Below are 20,910 nucleotides of genomic sequence, written 5' to 3' on the forward strand. Positions count from 1 at the left end.
GTTGTCAACCCCATTCTTTCTTCCAGGGTCATCAAAGAGCAGGGACAAGACAAAATTTGAAAGAATGGTGATGGCTCAGAATGTAGCAGATAACCTTGGTTTCTTTAGTGTCTGAGCAAACTCTATGTGCTGATTAATACATATTTGCATTTTTATTGATTGATTGGTTAGTGCAAATAATGAATCTTTTAATGTATAGGTATGCTTTTAAATTTATAGTATTTGAAATTACAAATAGGCAGATTAATTATAATCTAATGGAAAAGGACAGTAGGAATTCAAATAATCCCACCATTTCAGCAGACTCATTGTTCCCATTAATCTGAGACCTATGATCATCCCAGATTGTGGAAAAGGACTTATTTAAATATTTAATAAAGGATCCATCAATTCCTGAAGTCTTTCTCTCCTTTTAATACTATAATGTAAACACCATGATAATTGATCATGCATCTATTATTCCTCAATCTTGCAATATATCTGGCCCTCATTTCTTTCTTGTCTTAAGTAGGATGATGGGCTGAGAGTCAGAAAGGCATGGGTTCAAATTCTCAGATAGTTACTAGTTATATGACTCTGGGCAAAGCACTTACCCTTTCTCAGCCCTTTCTCAACCCACCTCACAGAGTTGTGAGGATTAAATGAGAGACATTTGTAAAACACTTTTAGAGTCTTGAAATACTATAAAAATTCTAACTGTGATGATGATGATGATGATGATGATGATGATGATGATGATGATGATTATTGATGATTATAGCAGTGGTAGAGGGGAAGATGATAGTAGGTACCATGGAGGAGGAGGAGAAGGAGGAGAAAGATGAAGAGGAGGACAAAGAGAAGGAGGCTATATGGTCATGGCGGTGATGGTATAAGTGGGGGTGGAGGTGATAGTTGTGATGGTCATAATGATAGAGGAGGAGGAGGAGGAAAAGGAGATTAGCTCCAAATTAGTCTAATTAGACTCACATAGGTACTTATAATAATATCATAATTTCACAACCCTCCTATTCAGTTACAAGATCTTATATGTGTTCATGATCCACATGTTAAGGAGCTGGCCTTTCACAGTTAGTCAAGGGAAGCCTAGTTAGTCGAGAGTAAATATTTGGTTTATATGCCTATTTTATATAGTGAGATCTGGGCTCACATAAACATTTCTTGGGTGAAAAGGGGGTTAGTGTAAAAAGTTTAAGAAGCCCTTGCCTAAGAGGTACATAGCACACACACACACACACACACACACACACACACACACACACACACACACACAATTAAGAAACATTTATATTTTCTTCCTTTCTCTGATACACAAAATTTAAATCAATTGAATTTAAGAAACACTTATTGAAGTTCTCCTATACTTTTCATGCTTAGTTAGTTAGGTACCATTCTTTTTTTTTTTTTTTTTCCTTAAGAAAAGAATAGCAAAGGAAAATGCAAAAAGAAATCCAAATTCTCCCGTTAGAAGCATAGTCAGAAAGTCAAAAGAATTTATTTAGGATTGTGTCCTACTACTACCACTATTATCATCACCACCACCATTATCACTGTCACTGATGCTACTACTATTACTACTATCACTGTATTACTGAGTTATTGTTTTGCTGTTTAGTCCTGTCTAACTCTTCATGGCAAACTCAGTGCTCTATCTACTTTGCTATCTAGCCACCCTAATCTTATCACTGTTTTGTAGTTATATAGCTCTAAAGTTATAATTTGTGAAGTACTTTGTGTATGTTATTTGAGCTTTAAAACCTTGTGAAGCAGGGTGTGTTCATTCCCATTTTAATTGAGGAAGCTGAAATTTGGAGAGATTAAGTTCTTTGTCCATAGTCACCCAGCTAAGTGAGTTTCTGATATAAGATTTAAATCTATATCTCCTGATTCTAAGTTCAATATGCCATTCACACCCTCACATTGTCTCTGCTATAGAGTACATGTGTTTCCCAATATAATCCCTTTAGTGCCCACTTTATGGATTTATTTTCCAAATGACCTGTTCAATACTTCTAGGGAAAACAGTGGTAGTCACCTCTAGGGGCTAATATTTTCTCTGATTAGCTTTGAATTCCAGGAGAGAGTTCCACACCATTACTCTTAGATGTGCTTGGCCTGTGGAGAGAAAGAGATGAGAAGAGGAGTTTACACAGATAACGTCAATGCTTACCTGGAGAAATGTTGAAAATGAAGACTATAATATTCAAAAGCCCAGATTTGATATTAAGGACTGGAGTTCAATGCTGAATGGCCACCCTGGCAATCAGCCACCACACCCAGCTCTCAGTTTGAGTTTCTTGAGATGAGCTTGTCAGTAAAGGGGCCCATTGAGGGGGAATATGAGTAAAGGGGATGATTTATCACACAACTGTGTGAGGAATGGAAGGCAGATCACAGGATCTCTGAGCTCTCAGCTATTGTCACTTGGCAGGCCTTATATAAATGTAGGTGATGACAATGGGCATGGTGCTGACATTTTATGTTTTTTTTTTTCCCTCACGCTTTTGTACAAACTGTGCACCATAGTTAGAATGCACTCCCTTCTCACTTCCAAATCTTAAAAGTCCCAGCTTCCTTTAAAATCAGTTCAAGCAACCTAATCTAAGTCTTCCTAATCTCCTCCTGTCTTCACTGACCCTCTCCCTTGCATCCCCCAATGTTTTTCCCATTTGCCATTGAAATTATCTTGGTATTTTCTATTTATTTTATTTATATATTCTTTTATCCATATATATGTGCATTATGGGCAGATGAATTGATGACTAAAGGTCTAAAGGGCATAATAGGCCTCATGGTCTTAGTCAATTAATCAGTTAACAGATATATTTATCAACTTCCCCCATATAGACCAAACACTTTGGTAGGTGCTCAGGATACAACCATTTTACCAGAGAGATCACAGTTTGTGCTTTCCTTCTCTTCCAGTGTGAGTGGCCATACCCTCCCAGTAAGGGAAATGACCTGTCAATACTACCTAAGAACTCTGGATTTTTCAACTTTGCAACAGAACCCTTGGAATTGTCTCCCTTAGAATGTGAGCTATATGAAAATGAGGAGTGTATGTTTTTGCTTTTTATCTGCAGTGCTTAGCCCAGTGCCTGGTAGACAAGAATCACTTAATATATACTTTTTCTTCCTTCTTTTCTTCCTTCCTTCCTTCCCTCCTTCCTTCCTTCCTTCTTCCCTCCCTCTCTTCCTTCCTTCTTCCTTTCTTCCTTCCTTCCTTCCTTCCCTCCTTCCTTCCTTCTTTCCTCCCTTCCTTCCTTCCTTTCTTTCTTCCTTCCTTTATTTCTTCCTTCCTTCCTTTCTTTCTTCCTTCCTTTATTTCTTCCTTCCTTCCTCCTTCCCTTCCTTCTTTCCTCCCTCCCTCCCTTCCTTTCTTCCCTCCTTCCTTCCTTCCTTTCTTCCCTCCCTCTCTTCCCTCCTTCCTTCCTCCCTCCCTTCCTTCCTTCCTCCCTTCCTTCCTTCCTTCCGTCCTCCCTCCCTTCCTTCTTTCCTCCCTTCCCTCCTTCCTTCCTTCCTTCCTTCCTTCCTTCCTTCCTTCCTTCCTTCCTTCCTTCCTTCCTTCCTTCCTTCCTTCCTTCCTTCCTTCCTTTCTTCCTTCCTTCCTCTCTTCCTTCCTCTCTTCCTTCCTCTCTTCCTTCCTTCCTTCCTCCCTTCCTCCCTTCTTCATTCCTTGCTTTTTTCTTCAACTAAATAAAAAAATCCTAAGGGTAGGCACCTAGTTCAGTTTAGAGAGCACCAGGCCTGGAGCCAGGAATACCTGAGTTCCACTCCAACCTCAGATACTTACTAACTGTGCAATCCTGTGCAAGTCACTTAATTACTATTGACCTTTAACCACTAGAAAAGAAAATGGCAATCCATACTGTCATGTTTGCCAAGAAAATCCCTTGAATAGCATGATCTATAGAGGGAAAAGAGTCAGGTATAAATAAATATCTACATGAAAGGTGCTTAATAAACATCTCTGATTTGAATTTTCTTTCATATACAATGAGATATGAAAAGTAAGATCATATTCAGAGGGAAATAAAATGCTTTTAGGCAAAAAAAAAATTTAGGTATATAAATTACTTGTATTTGTATTCTCAGTGCCTAATATAGTATCTGATACATAATGATTGAATCAATGTTTGCTATATTTTCTCTCTCTGACTCTGTCTGTCTCTCTTCCATCTCCATGTCTCCTCTTTCTAGCTTATTCATTATTTATTTATTTATCTATCTACTTATCTTCTCTATATCCATGAATTATCTTTCTACTTATCCATTCTCTCTGTCTCTGTCTTTATCTCTCTCTGTCTCTCCCTTTCCCTCTGTCTCTCTTTGCCTATCTCTGTCTCTCTTCTCTTTGTCTGTCTGTCTCTGTCTCTCTCTGTTTCTCTGTCTGTCTCTGTCTCTTTGTCTCTCTCTGTTTGTCTGTCAATCTCTGTCTGTCTGTCTCTCCTCTCTCTAGAATGATGTCTACTTCCTCCTAGAAGGTCTTCTTTACACATTTCCTGCCCCCCCCTTAAGTTAATTTTGTGAAAATGAAAGAGGCTGTTATACTTTTTTGTACATCCGAGGTGAAGCTCTGTGTTGTAGATATAAATAAAAATCTCACAAGGTGCACAAGGACATGCTTGCTGAGCTCAACTGAATTATCTCTTGCTGGACACCATCCTGGGGGCCATATTATGGATCTGGACCTTCTAACAAAGCTCCTTCGTCCCACACAAGGCACTCAAATGGGAGTTTTCATTGATTTTTTTCTAATAGATTTACAGTTACATTTTCTTTTTAGTAACTTGAACACAACTTCTGAAAATGTTGAAGATGTATTCCATTTTTCAAATTAGCAGCTTCCCTGGGTATTCTGTTCTCCTCTAATAACTCTGAATGAGAACAGAAGGAATTGCTCCTAGAGAGTATTTGATCTTTCACCACATGTCAGAATGTGCCTAACCCCCATATTATTATCATCTACATCTCAGAACTCCCCAGGGTCTCATTTCAGGGAAATTCTTCATGCAGTCAATGATTGCTTCCCCTCAAATTTATTTCATTTTGTTTCAATTAACAAGCATTAAATTTATCTCTTCCCCAACTCCCATATAAAAAAGAAAAAAAAATCTTTGTAACAAATAGTATAGTTACATAAAACAAATCCCCATATTTTAAAAATAAATTTCCAGAAATTGATCTATAGAGTCATTACTTCAAGGCAAAGCTTTAACTAGCCTGGGGAGAAGAAGAGATATATCCCAGGACACAATTATTTGGTGGGGGGATCCTTTCTCCTCCCTGCAACCTTTATTTCCTTTGCCTTGATTCATGGTCCTTTGTAGACTTGTACAGCCATGTGAGACAAATGTTTGCCAGGGCCATTTCTTCTAATTCCTTGAACCTGTTCTTCTTACAACCCCCATAAGGCCAATGGCATGATATTCCCAGTAGGGAGCAGAAACACAATAACTAGTGAAATACAGAGTGGTAACATCACCAAAGGACCTTGGCAGTGCTTTAGCTTTGAAAGCAGGAGGTTTTGTACCACGCCACATGCTCTGTTATCTAAATGTGTGTCCTTCTACACACAAGCTCTGATACATGATCCCTATACATGTCTGCCCTCACCATTTATGGTGTTTGTATTTGGGGGAGAATGTGACCCAAGTTTATAAGAGGAGAATATTATTTTGGTACTTTTTTAACCACGATTTTTCATTAAAACTTTCAACTTAGAACTAATCATGTCTTTTGACTAAATAGGAAAAAATGGATACATTGGTGGAGATTTGTAAACTATGGTTTGAAGGATCTGTGAAACCATAAAGGACCTTAAATACTCTGGAGAATAGTATGTGAGGGTATATGTGTGTCCCAGTTGCTACATACCAGAATAATAGGCCTCTGATCAGGGATAGAGTATTTCTGAAAAGGGCTGGTACCTAATTTCGTCTAGAATTCTATCAATCTAGTCAAAAGACTTTTTGACTAGGAAGGGATAGGAAGAGAGGAAGTAGTCTATGTTGGGTTTATACATAATAAGAAGTTAATAAGAGGAAATGTTCTTCTGGGCATCATTGTTCATTAAGAAGGAGGTACTAGTACCTCATGGATGGAAATGGCAAAACCTTTAGGAAAAGCCATTTAGAATTTATTAGAGACAAGGAAAAGAAAACTAGACACAGTATTCACAGTGTGCCATGAACTCTAGATTTGAGATATTAGATTTTAAAGTTCAGGGTTGGGAAAGGTAAAATTCTACAAGACAAAACGAAGCTGTTTCCACTGGCAAGTATGAGCATTGTAACTGACTATGGCTCCTGGATTTGTTGAGATGTTGTTCTCGTGGTTGATGGCCAAGGAGATGCATTTTGTGGAAATTCTCATCATTGGATTTGTGGAGTAGTCATCATTCTGGGTTGCATAGGACTGAGAAGATATCAGATCTGAATTCCAGTCCTTATTTTGCTATGGACTTGTTGAGGAATCTTTGACATATCTCTGTGACTGTTTACTGAGCTGTGAGATGGGAAAGAGTGTTTTGGCTGGGTAACCTATGGGGTATCTTTGGCCCTAACATTCTATGATTGTAACTGATTTGCAGAAAAAGCATGAACCATTTTGGTCAGCACAAAAAAAAAACCACTTGTACTTTGACAATTTGTAGTATTTGTAGAATACTATTAGGTTTGTAAATTATATATATTATATCACTTGAACCTCAAAAGAAGCCTCAAAAACAACTCTGTGAAGTAGATATTATTATTATCCCTCTTTTATAGATGTAGAAACTGAGGCTGAGAGAGGAAAATTATTTGCTCAAGGTCACATAACTAGGATTTGATGGGGAATTGGAACTTGGGTTGTTCTGACTTCAAGTACCTCACTATAATCATTAGGTCACATCATTGTTTCATAAGACCAACTAATTCAAAAGCCAAAGGCTGAAAATCTCCACCAAATTCCACTCAAATGCTAAATCATGGTGTAGAGGTGATCTATAGTTTTCAAAGGAAAGCAGAGGTCCTATATATATCTGGGAAGACTTGGGGGTAGACCCCAGAAAGTACTATATATCTGTTGTCTGAAGACCAGTTGAACCAAGTTCAAGAAAGGTCATCACTAGATTGACTACAAGGAACTGACATTTTTGGTCACTGGAACTCTTAAAGACTTTCCATTAAATTAGAGAGGAATTACTATCTGTGCTAGTAGATAGCACAGGTCCCCCAAGGATATCACAGGTCCTTAAAGTGTTGAAGTAAACTTTTGAAATTTATGTAGAAAAATCCAAATCCTACTTGAAACTCTTCCTAGAATCATGTCCATGCATTAGAGCACAAGAATTATCATTTAGGGAAACATGGGTGAAAAGTTCTTAGGAGAAATATGTAATTATGGAACTCGTTACAATAGCTCCAAAAAGTGATAATGAATCATTTCATTTGTTGAAATATGCTAGCTAAGGAATATATAAAATCTTGGAATGATATGACATTTTGATCCACCAGTATAGAGTTTACTAACTAGAATACTAGACGATAAGATATGAAAAAAATTGCAAAAAGAACTGGAAGGAAATATTTAAAATAAAAGAGATGGTTGAATTATATAACAGGAATTATTTTGTGTTTTATTTTTCAGAGGTATCATGGGAGTCACAGGTAGAAACAGGTTGACTGGGATGAATTTTTTCATCATATATTTAAAACTTTTGAGGAATAAATATGTTTAAGTTCCAATGGCCTAAGGATTCACTTCACAGCATGTCTAAGTTAGAAGTAATGAAACCACAGTAGGTCAAGTGATAAAAATATGAATAAAATAATAGGAGCCAAATATCTTATTCTAACTCAGCCAGTAAGCCTTTTAGATTCATTGGAAGCTACCTCTAGGGTAAATGTGTATCACTAGCTCTGGTATCAAGAATGGAAAATGGTCCAAATAAAGAAAAGGTGCAAATCTATTTTATAATATTGGTCATAGAAACATAAGACTTTGGGGGAAGAGCCAAAGGTTACCCTACTTTTGTGTCTTTATCTTTTTATAATTGGTGCATATTATTCACATGGGTGAAAGGGTCTTGTGAATCAGGGTACTGACTCACTTTGAAATGGCAAAAGCACCATGTCCCCATTGGCTCTAGATCAGAAGTTTTTAACATGTATGTGTGCATGCATATGTGTGAGACCCCTTTAGCAATTAGGTGAAGTCTATAGATTCTTTCTGAGAATAATATAGAAAACAAAATCTATAGGATTACAAAGGAAAACAATTATATTGAAATACCCGCATGTGTGTATATGTCTATATTCTATACTTATCTATATGTGGGCATATAAAATTCATGGATCTCAGGTTAAGAACTCCAGTTCTAAAAAGTCTTCCTTCACCCCAAACTGAATACAAATTAAAAGTCCATAAAAAGGTATTAGGATGGGATTATATGATATAGGAAATTCAGCATTAGTTGAGACAGAACCTTTGCTTGGATTATCCAAAATCCAAGTAGAAATCAATGATATATTGACTTTGGTTACATTTTCACATATTAAGAAAAATTTAACCTTTAGGACTGGCTAGGTGATTGACCTGCATTTTGTGCATCTTTATAAATGGAAAGGGGGAAATATGGCTATCAGAATGGTCAGGAGCCTCAAATTCATGGCATATGAAGAGTGATTGAAAGACCTTAATCAGTTTAAACCCTGGAGACAGCAGTAGTGATAAAAGTGTTGGGGCATTTTAACTGTTTTCTTGTATTTTGGAGGGCTGGCATGTGGAAGTGGGACAACAATTGTCCAGTTTGACTTTAGAGGATAGAAATAGAAGAAAGTTCCAAGGAAGGAAATTTTGGGTTGATATAAAGACAAACTTTCTAATGGTCAAGAGTACCATGAAGCAGAAGGGGCTGTTGTAAGAGGAGGTAGATATTCCCTAATGAAAAGTTTTCATAAGGAGGAGCCAACATGGCAGAGTAAAGGCTAGGATTCACCTGAGTTCTTCCCTAAACCTATTCAAATACTTTTATATAATGACTCTAAGCAAATTATAGAATGTCAGATCCTTCAAAAAAACAAAAAAAAAAATAAAACTGCTGACCAGAAGAAGATTACAGAGATCTCTTTGACTCTTGAGTCACTGAGGCAGGACTCTATTACTTTTCCCATACTCAGATCTAGGTTGTAGTGATGGCTTACAGTCCCAGTGTGAGAAGGAGTACACTAGAACTTATACCCAGAATGGATTGATGCTCTCCCTCACAGTTCCAGGGAAGAAAAGAGTGTTTGTAATCACTCATAGACCAGAGCACAGGCCAGGAGATAAGTAAACACACTTTTCCTTGAGTCATTAAATCCTGGAAGAACTGAAAACTCACAAAACCCTAGAAGGATTTCTGAAAACAGCTGCACAAAACCCTTGAAGCTTAGGACATTGGACCTCCATTTTGGAATAGAGTCCTTTATTAGCTTTTTTTTTTTTTTTTTTTTTTTTTTGGCAGAGGCAATTGGGGTCACATTGCCTAGGGTCACATAGCTAATTAAGTATTAAGGATCTTTAGGCTAGATTTGAACTCATGTTGGCTCCTCCTCATGAAGGGTATACCAAAATTAAAGCTCCTACATCCAAAGACTACATTGATCTCAGGCCATGGAAGAGCTCAAAAAAGGAATTTGACAATCAAATAAGAGAAATAGAGAAAAAATTGGAAAGAGAAGTGAGAAGGATGTAACAGGGAATGCAAAAAGCTAGTGAGAAGAAGAATGCCTTAAAACGCAAAATTGGCCTAATGAGAACGGAGATACTAACTGGGAAAAATAATTCCTTAAAATTTAGAATTGAGCAAATAATGCTAATGAATGTATGAGAAATCAAGAAACAATAAAACAAAACCAAAGAAAGAAAAAATAGAAAACAGTAATATCACATTGGATAAACAACTGACATAGAAAATAGATCCAGGAGAGATAATTTTAAAAATTATTAGCTTCCTGAAAGCTGAGCTCAAAAAAAGATTCTAGACATCATCTTTCAAGAAATTATCAAGAAAAACTATCATGATATTTTAAAACCAGAGGGTTAAATTGAAATTAAAAGAATCTATCATTCATGTCCTGAAAAAGATCTCAAGATGAAAACTCCCAGGAATATTCTAGCCAAATTCTAGATCTCCCAGGTAAAAGGGAAAATATTGCAAGTAACTAGAAACAATTGAAGTATAGTGGAACCACAGTCCAGGATAACACAAGATATAGCAGTTTCTACCTTAAAAGATCAGCTTGGAATATGATATACTGGGAAGCACAGAAGCTAGTTTTACAATCAAGAATCACCTGTCCAGCAAAACTGAATAAAATCCTTAAGGGTTAAAGACAAACATTGAGTAAAATAGAGGACTTTCAAACATTTGTGATGAAAAGATCAGAGATAAGCTCCCTGATGGTACTTAGTTGAAAAACTCCATAGACAGAGAGAGAAAGGACAGGGGAGGGAGAGAAAGACAGAGGCAGAGAGTTACAAAGAAAGGGAGAAGGGAGAAAGAGAAGGAGGGAAGGAGAGAGAGAGACTGAAAGAAAGAGAGACAGAGACAGAGAGACACAAAGACAGAGAGAGATTGACACAGAGAAACAAAGACAGAGAGATAGACACAGAGAAACGGAGACACAGAGGCAGACCAAAACAGAGACATATGCAGAGAAAGACAGAAATACACGTGTGCATACAGAGAAATACACAGGCATAGGGGCGAGGCGTGACTTTACCTCCTTGTTCTGTGTATTTAAAGTCTTGGAGAGTTGCTCTGGGCCCTGAGACTAGGCAGACTTCATGGAGTGACTGAAGCAAAGTGACTGAGGATGCCTTCTACCATTAGGCAGTAGGAGGGATTCTGGCCAAATTGTTTAATTTCTTGAAACCTTCTTTAGTTCATATATGTGTATAAACATCAGGTTGAACATAAACACCAATCACTTCTGCTTTGGCTAGGTACCCCAAGGGGCTTCCCATTCCAGATTCATTCATTCATCTGTTTATTTAGGGTTTTTTTTTTTTGACAAGGTGAAAGAAGAGATTCTTTATCTCACTTGCTACCCAGCTTTAATCACTGAATGGGTCCAGCCTCAGTCAAACTGAGACCTGTTGAAGAACTTAATTTAAAAAGGTTAAGATCTCCCATCTTCTCCAGGGCCATTCCCAGTCATCCTGATCTACAACTTGTCACTGGGTCCAGATGATTCTGGAGGGGAAAGTGAGGCAGTGACTTTGGACAGCTCTCCTTCACTTCAATCCAATTCACTTGTATGTCATAGTGTCACTTCCCTGGGGTCCTGGAACTTTTCAAGAAGGAAGGATAAGCAAGAACTACCACAAGAAGCTTTGCCTTGTCTGAGACAGTGTCGGTGGGTACCCCTGAGATATATAAAGTGCCATGTGATGTGAATGACTGCTGATGGCAATGATTGAGCCCCTTCTCCTTCAGTCCCTTGTCATGTTGCTCTCTGAGGTTAATCAAGCTTTGGTGATCTCTGTGTATTAGTGTGCTAAAGTGCCGGCCTGGAGGGAACAGCTGCTGAGAACACTGGAGAGCAAGAGGTTTTCCAAAGACCCTCCACTGATAGAGATGCAAACCATTTGTAACTTCAGTCATCTTACTTATATACTATATATTATAGTTTGTCTGTATGTCTCTTGTCTCTGTCTCTCTATCTCTGTCTCTCTGTCTCTTCTCTTTCTTCTCTCTCTTCCTTTCTATTTTTCTGTCTCTGTCCCTCCTTCCTCTTTCTCCCTTTCCCTCACTTTGTCTCTCTGTCTCTGTACATCTCTCTGTTTCTTTCTCTCTTTCCCCTCACCCTCCCTCTTTTCCTTTCTTCTTCCCTCTCTGTCTCTTTTCCCCCTTTCTTTTCTCTTTCCCTCAATTTCTCCCTCTTTCTCTCTCCCCCCAATTATATACCATAAATTTATAGGTCTTATAGAGATGCCTGAGGCTCTGAGAAATTAATTTACTGATTCAGTTTCATAGTAATATAGTGGAATATGGTGCCTCCCAAATGGGAGGCAGAGAGTCTCAATTTGAGTTCCAATGTTGAATCTTTTAACCTCTCTGGGACTCAGTTTCCTCTGAAATGTGATCTCTACATTATATTTCAGCTTTAAATTTGGGATCTCTGGTAGCAGAATCAGGATCCTAACCCATGATTTCTTTGAACCCCAGTCCAGGCCATTAGCCTTTTATACACTATGTCTACTGAATTAAGTGATGTCAAATGGAATTTTGATAAAGAAAATTTAAGCTGAATTGACGTATCTAGAGAGAGATTGGATTTCTTTAGACAGAATTTGCTTTTTTCTTTTGATATTAAAAGCATAACCCCAGATGAAAATAAAATATTTCTAGCTGGATTATAATTCTTTGTAACAAATATCCCATAAAATACAGAATTGTCATTTTCCTTTAACATAACCAGTTTTTGACTTTTCATTGGTCAAAATCCAATTTGAATTTTTAAAAAATAAGTCTGATTTTAATAAAAGCTACTGGTTCCTGGATCTGGTACACTTGAGGAAATATAAAACAGCAGACCACTCTCATTTGAAACTTGCAAGTAGAAATAAATTAAAGATAGCCACTCGGTGGGAGCAAGGCACTGGAGGGAGGGTAGAGAAACATCCCACTGCCAATGCTTTTAGACCAGAGGCTAATCAAAATGTGTTAGAAGCATTTCTTTGAAACCCCATCATGTAGCAAAGTGTCTAGCACAAAGTAAACATTTAATAGATGATTATTAACTCATTGACCAATGAACCACGAATTTGAGGGGATAGTTTGTATATCTGAGTAGATATTTTGCCAGAAGGTTTTCATTGTAGAAGGGTTGAATCATTTAAATTCACCAGATTTGTATGCAATAACTTTATTGGAGTCAAATAGATATTACAATATAGAATCATCCACCAAGTAGCCAGAAACTGGTTACAATTATATAAGATGCAACATAGTTAAAATGTTTCCAACATTACAGATCATACAATGATAGTATATCTTGGTAACACTCAATCTAGCAATGTAGGTACTTGCTTTTGCCAATATTATAAATGTATGTACTTGCTTTTGTTGATATTGTTTTCTTTTGGGTTTCCGAATGATTTAGAACCTAGAAGTAAGATTGCCATATTCTTTATCATGAAAGGAGACTTTATAAGTCATTCTTTTTTTTGCACTGGAGAAGAGCTTACTAAAGAAAACTTGTTTCCAATATCTCTAATCTATTGCAAGAATTGTTTATTAGAAAACTGTAATGAAATTTGGGAATTTTTGACATCTAGCTAGGTCGAACCATTATTCTCCCTAAGTCTAGTCTAGGGATTACCGACAAACTTCTCTTCTACCAACCTACAGACAGAAATATCTCCTGACTTACAAGAATCAGAGGCTACTTGGTCTTTATAATCCATGACTCACATGAAAAAATTCACAAAAAAAGTCAGTGCACATTACAATGGGCAAAACTATTGAGTTTACAGAGAGGGTATACACATTGGTCAGTCACAGTACAAACTTTCAAATACCACTTAGTTAGGAACATACCCTTATTACAATGTTTTAAGAACTTGATTAGAACCAGAAAGCCAGATTCACAAAAAAGACACAACAGGAAGTCCATTTCCTTAAATATACAATTAGTAGAGCAATTGGGAAGTTTCCATAAATACAGTTCCAACATTCAGTTTGGAAGAAAATGCCAATTCATGCACTAAATTTTATCATCAAAGGAAAAAAAAAGATACAGTTATCTAAAATAAATGCTTACAAAGATTCACAGACCGGCAGTGTTGTCAACTTAGTAGTAATATAGCATGCATTTTGTGGACCACACCAAGTCATTGCTTAGAAACATATTAAAATTTTGTTTCCCTTTGAAATGGATAAGAAAACTCGATACTATTTTATTTATGTTCCAAATACGACAGACTCAAGACTTTAAGCTACAAAATACTTCTACTACCCTAATGCACATACAAAACTACTGTAAAATTATCTGTACATATAAGAAGACACTGTCCAATTAGCCACCTATGCTAAATAATAGATCATCTCAACTAGTCTCAAAGTACCATTTATCACAACCTAGAGCATTCCTTGTTTAATGAGAGCTACTGAGCTCTGATTTGCATTAAACACTTTCTATATTAACATTTGAATCCAGCTCTTAATAAAAAGAAAATTCTTGTGTCATTAAATTGTATCATGGTAATGGTCTCCATAAGAAATCAAACTCCACCATGTTAAATTTGATTGGCAAAGGAAGTGGGACCACTAGGCTGCTGGCCAAATTCTTCAGCAGATTGGCCCAGATTTGCCGCCTGGTTATACCCGCCACTTGGCCCGTAGCTGTCTCGGTTGTATCCTCCATGCCCGTAGGTACTGGACTGCTTCTCCATTGGCTCTGAGAGATGCCTCTGCCCTGAAGAATGCCATCCAGTCTCCTTGAAAACAAACCAAATGTTTCCTGCCCAGAGAACAAAATTCAAGAAGCCAAAAACCTGAGGGAGAAGGAGAATATCAGATTACTGGGATGCCTTTGTATTTGAAAGCCCAGAATTTTCCACACAGAAAGACAATATAGTGCAATAGTGTATCCCCTGGATCTGAAACCAGACAACCCACATTCAAATCTTGGCTCTCCTGTTTCCTTCCTATGGAACCTGAAGCAATCTGCTTTTGCACCTCAGGGTCTTAGTTTCCTTTTCTGTTAAGAAGAGGTGGTAGCACAAATAAAGTCAGATCTAAGCAACTGGAAAAATATCAAGTGCTCTTGGATAGGTCAAGTAAATTTAATAAAGATGACAATACTACCCAAACTAGTCTATTTATTTAGTGTGATACCAATCAAACTCCCAAGAAACAATTTTAATAACCTAGAAAAAATAACAACAAAATTCATTTGGAAGAACAAAAGGTCAAGAATTTCAAGGGGATTAATGAAAAGAACAGCAAATGAAGGTACCAGATCTAAAAGTATATTATAAAGCAGCGGTCATCAAAACCATTTGGTACTGGCTAAGAAATAGACTAGTTAGTTAGTTGATCAGTGGAACAGGTTAATTTCACAGGACAAAATAATCAATGACTATAGCAATCCAGTATTTGACAAACCCCAAAACTTTAGCTTTGGGGATAAGAATTCACTATTTTGCAAAAACTGCTGAGAAAATTGGTCATGAAAAAAATCTCTAGTCTAATTAAGTTATTAATCCTGCACCTCTCAACTGGTTACTCTGGATAGAGTTTGTATATATGTTAACTTCTCTGAGAACATTTTCTAATCTTTGCAGTAGGAAGGCAGCTCCTTAAGATCGGGAATTGTTTCTCTGATTTCATTATATCTTCAGGGTCTAGTTCTGTGTCTGACACACAGTAAGTGCTTGATAATTGCATGTTGATTAAGTGATTGATATTTTCCATTCATTCTCTGCCAGGAAAATTATTATCATTATTACTTTGGACTGGGCCAGTGATTTCACTAGTAAGGAATTTCTAATGAGGAAAGTCCCTCTACCAAGTAGGTAGATTACTATTCTGTATAAAATGTTAGAAAGTTGCCTTCAGGCATTGAGGGATGAGAGGTTGAACCCAAGCCTTTGTGATTGTGAAACCTGGCTCTATCTTCCTTATGTCAGACTGTTATCCTGATGCCATGAAAAATATCCCCTCCCTCAATAATAGAGATTGCCTAATCTTTATCCAGCTTAGAATCAAAGAATTATTAGGCAGTAAACAGGATCCGTCTCTCAATGAATAAGATTCAGGTCTTTCTAAAGTTCACAAGGAAACTATCATGGATGTATGAGATCTAGATGGAAGCTTCTATTTTTCCCATGCTGATTTAGCAAGCATGTGCTACTTCTCCACTTCAGCCCTAGTCATATGCTTAAAATTCTGCTAGGAGCTAACAAACTGTTTCCCAAGTTGGGTTGAAAACAAACAACTCATTTACTATCTTTTTTTTCAAGATGGGAAGTTACTTCAAGAGTGAAGCAGAGGGAAATAAGAGTATGTTTCATGTAAAAGTCTCCTTCTGAGGCTTAATGCATCCATCTGTCATTTCTCTTTCCCCTTCCCAAACAGACCTATAGGGGGGAAATGTAAATTGAACAGAAAGTGATAGAGAGGGACATTTGGCCACTAGAAAAAAAAACTCATGTGGCCACCAGCCTTGCCCAGGGCCTAACAACTCCTTATCTAACCCATTGCAATAACCTGCTAATTGGCTGCTTTATCCCCATACTCTCCCTTCTCCAAGATCTCCATCATTCAGCTGCCAAACTGATATTCTTAAAACTCAGAAGTAAGCTTGTCGGTCTTCCCATTTAATAGTCTTAGTGAGAACTTATGGTCCCTAGCATAAACTATTAGCTTTTCTGTTAGGCATTTAAAGCTATTTGCAATTTTCACTGAAACCTATTATACTTTTTGACTCATTTCACTTGAGGCCTCATGTACTCTACCTTCCAGCCAAACTGGGCCTATTTGTTGTCCTTGTTAATGCTATCTCCCACCCACAATCCTCTGAAAAGATTTAATTAACTCTGCCTATTTCTGAAATGCTCTCCTTCACCACCACCTTCAGGATTCAGGTCCAATGCCTAGAGGAAGCCTTTCTTGGCCAGTCCCTGCCCAGTTGTCAGTGTCCTAACTAAGTCCTGAAATAACTACTTTCCATTAGCTTTGTATTTACTTATTCATTTCCTTCCCATTAGAATGTAAACTCTTTGAGGACAAAGTTTCATTTTTTTTTTTTTGTCTCACTCTCAGTTCCCCTGGAATCAAGCAAGTACTTTACATAACACTTGAAAAAATAGTTATTGAATTAAATTGATCTATTCAATATGACCTATCAAAATGAAAAAAGACAGCACAGTGATTTATCTTCTGGATGTTGAAAGGCTCATCCATATAATTTGTTTGCCTTCAACCAACCAATAAACATTTATTATGGATAAATTTTGGGCAAGGTGTTGTTCTAGGTACTGAGGATGACTCAATAGTATGTTGACATTCAGAAAATTCTGAATATGAAGTCAAGGTACCTGAGTTTGAATTCTGGTTCTGATACTTAAATTAGATAAATCAAGATCTCTCTGAGCCTCAGCTCCTTTTGGTTCTTATATTTTCCATTTCTCCAGATTATTGCAGAAGTACCCTTAAATATCAGTTGCTATTATTATTATTATTATAGTCTCTTTGCCCTTCAGAGGACAATTTAGTATGCCTTAAACAATAAATTAAGCAATAAGCAATTTTAAACACTGGCAACATGTCCAGCACTGTGCTAGGTGTGGAAATACTAATACAAAAAAGAAGAACAATTTCTACTACAAAGGAGTTACCTTCTGATGAGGAAGAAAACAAATATAAGTAATTAATAAGTAATAATACATAATAAGTAATTAAGTAAGTAATTTCTTGAAATTAACTGGCAACAGCTACATTTTTTCTATCAATAAAATGGATATTATTTTAGGAAGAATGGGAAAATGATTCAAGAATACCCATTTGAGTATATTGAGGTTATTGGGTTAAAAGATGCTTGGTTGTTTTTTTTTTCCTCCATAAAGGGATCTTAGGTTCCAATTAATTTACCTCAATATAAAAAAATAATTTTTGTCTGCTATTCTTGACTTTATGAATTGCCCATAAGAGAGTTCTGGCATCTAGGTAGTATAGTGAATAGAATACTGGGTCTTATCTTCCTGAATTCAAATCTGGCCTCAGACCCTAGCTATATGATCTTGGACAACCCACTTAACCCAATTTGCCTCAGTTTCCTCATCTGTAAAACGAGCTGGAGAAGAAAATGCTCAACCACTCTAGTATCTTTGCCAAGAAAACTTCAAATGAGGTCAGATAATGATGAATCAAATACAATTGAAATGACTGAATAAAAGATGAAATGATTAAATAATAAGAAATTTTATCCTATACATCTATCTCTTTTCTCTTGGCTCCTTTGCTAAATTCTTTTGGAACTTAGCCCACTTCAACTGGTGTTAGGATTCCAATAAACTTTGCCCCTTGACTTGGATATGGGTTCAAGCCTGCATATTTTGAGACAACTTTATGATGCTGGTCTCTGACTCCCAACATTTTGGATTCCCCTCCCAATTTCAACATTACTATGTTTTGGGCACTGATCTATATGATGAAGATACAAAGAAAGGAAAAAATACAGTTGCTACCCTCAAGGAACACAATCTAATGGAGGAACTCCTTGTCTAATTATTAAATGACTGGAATAAATCAGTTCATTAAATAGCTTATGTGCCCTTCCCTATCGATCTGATTAGATTCTACTTAGTCTTCTTGACTCTATTGTGTTGAAGGTAGGAATGTTTTATATTTTTTTAACTTCTAAATTTTGATGCCCAATTAAGCTTCATTTGCCCCTCCGTGGATATGAGTCTCTTCCACTTCCCATGACATTTGTTATGGACTGATTAGAGATTTTAGAAGTATGTTTTATAAGGACTCTGTTGAAGACCATTGCTTTTCTTGTTTACTGAAAGGTTTCTATGTGTATATATGTTTTTAAATTGCCAAATAAATCTTCAAATTCTCCGTGATGACTTCTTCTAAGAGAAAAACATCCAACACTTTATTTTACCTTTCACAGATTTCAAGGCCTAGGCTTGGATGCCACAGGCATCTTTACACACTGTGCATCTGAAAAATCTGTTAAGCAAGGCAATAGCTTTTTAATAGCTTCCTTGAAGTTGTTATCCACAGGTGTGGTCAGGGATAAATGAAAATGATTGTCAACCCTAATACATAATTTATCTCCATAGCTACAATCTCCCAGAGACAGCATTTGCAGTTAAATCACCCAAAACTGTTTTGGAACTTTTTTGCTTCTTCAATGCATCCCCAGGTTGAATTCCAGAAGGCCGGAGGAATATAACCTTGAAGCGATGATAATTATTTTTAGGGGCTGTTCAAGAAGGTTATTCCTTCCATGAACCTTGCTGAACTTTTGTTGCTTTGCTATGCTGCTGGCTGCATTTTGGATTCTATAATTAGAAGGGATCTAAGGATAGGTCTCTTCTCTTTCAGCTTCTGGTCTCTCCCGGTCTTGATGTTTGCAACAAAACTACCTGGTCTCCAATTCTGGATAGGTTTAGAGTCTATGTACAGGTCTCCTATCTTTCTTTGATTGCCATCCTGTCACTGTAGCCAGTAGATTACAATGAGGGTCAGAACACATCCCTCTCCCATTCCCTGCCAGGATTGAAACCCACCCCCTCAAATGATTAACATTAAACCTGGGCTCTGGAGAAGAGCTTCCTCTCCTAATAGGAGGTTTGATTACATTTCGGTTTTCCTTACACACTCTTCTAGACTTAGTTAGCTTACTTACTATCTGTGCCGCAATTATATTTTATCTCCCCTATTATTATTTTATTTTTTTTGCATAGACTGTTCTCCATGGCTGGAATGCACTTCATCTTCACATGTCTCCTAGAATCCCAATTTTCCTTCAAAGTTCTTTAAAACCCAACTCCCTGAACTCCAAGTCCCCATGTACTTTTTTGATCCAGTTCCTCAAACATGACCCTCCATTTTCCAACTCAGGCCATTTTTACTGGAATGACCTTCCTATTCATCCCTGTTTGCTGGTTTTCTTAGCTTCCTTTAAGTCATGCCTAAAATCTTACATTCTATAGGAAGACTTTCCCAATCTCTCTTCATTTAGTTAGGTGCAGCAAAGGGATGCAGTGGATAGAGTGCCAAGCCCAGAATCAGGGAGACCTGAGCTCAAAGCCCACCTTCAGATACTGACTAGCTGGGTAGGACACAATCCTGTTTGCCTCAGTTTCCTCAACTGTAAAATGAGCTAGAAAAGGAATGGCAAATGACTCTATTATCTTTACCAAAGGAAAACGGAGGCCACAAAGTGTTGGACATTACTGAAACAACTGAACAATAATCTAATTCTAGTGCCTTCCTTCTGTTAGTTATTTCCATTCCATCTATAGCTTGATTAGTTTTTTGCATGCTGACTCCTCCATTAGTGTGTGAACTCCTTGAGAACAGGGACTGCCTTTGGCTCTTCCTTGATTCTCTAAGTCAAATAGTACTTGCCAAATAGTAAGCATTTAATATATGACTGACTGACTTAAGTACCACCTCTAAAAATATGCTCTTCTCTCCCTTTGCCTTTAGTGCTTCACTCTCTGAAATCACTTTGCATTTATCTATTTTACATATTACATTGGTATCTGTGTACATGTTGATTCCTCCCAATAGACTGTAAGCTCCTTGAGGAAAGGAATTGCAAATCCTTCATGAATTGGATCAGATTGCTCTCATAGGTTCTCTCCTCCATAGGTGACTTATTTTTAAAACTAACACAAAATTAGTTAAAAATTGTAACTTGAAAATTAAAATGCTGACTTTGTGTTCCTGCCCAATTCATGATACTTTCAGTCTGAGAGTCTTGGATTTGACGATTCTATTAGACAACAGTATCTTAACTGGACTCCTAACTTCACTCTCTAGTCTCCCTGGATTGCATAGGACTTAGTATAGTAGGAAGAGAACTGGACTTGTAGTTGATGGCCTTGAATTTAAATACCGGTTTTCAAAGTTGTGCAACTTTGAGCAAGACATTTCCTCTTTCTCTGCTTCACTTTCCTTATTTATAAAAGAATTGGATTTTATTATCTGACCTTTAATTCCCTTCTAGCCCTATGGTTTTATAATTTTATTCAAGGATTACATTTACAAAAAAAATCCTGAAATTATCATAAGCAGAAAAAAGGTAAAAAAAAAAGATTATAAATTCACTTAGATTTATATATGTGTGTTTTTCTTAAAAGAAAAAAAATATTCCATGTATTCTTTTCAGTACCCCAGCAGGTCTGAGA

The 20,910-nt window shown here is 37.0% G+C and overlaps 1 protein-coding gene across 2 annotated transcripts in view; it reads right to left on the reverse strand.

Moving 5' to 3' along the window:
• Positions 1-12,883: 12,883 nt before the first annotated feature.
• Positions 12,884-20,910, reverse strand: part of SYNPR (synaptoporin) — a 375,540-nt gene continuing 367,513 nt past the window's right edge. For both annotated transcript variants that reach the window (XM_074284207.1, XM_074284206.1), the window contains one exon: positions 12,884-14,529. In XM_074284207.1, coding sequence (XP_074140308.1) covers positions 14,272-14,529 — 258 coding nt within the window. In that variant the 3' untranslated portion in view covers positions 12,884-14,271. The remainder of the gene's footprint in view (positions 14,530-20,910) is intronic.

Source organism: Sminthopsis crassicaudata, chromosome 1 (genome assembly GCF_048593235.1).
Source record: "Sminthopsis crassicaudata isolate SCR6 chromosome 1, ASM4859323v1, whole genome shotgun sequence".
Classification (NCBI taxonomy): Eukaryota; Metazoa; Chordata; class Mammalia; order Dasyuromorphia; family Dasyuridae; genus Sminthopsis; species Sminthopsis crassicaudata.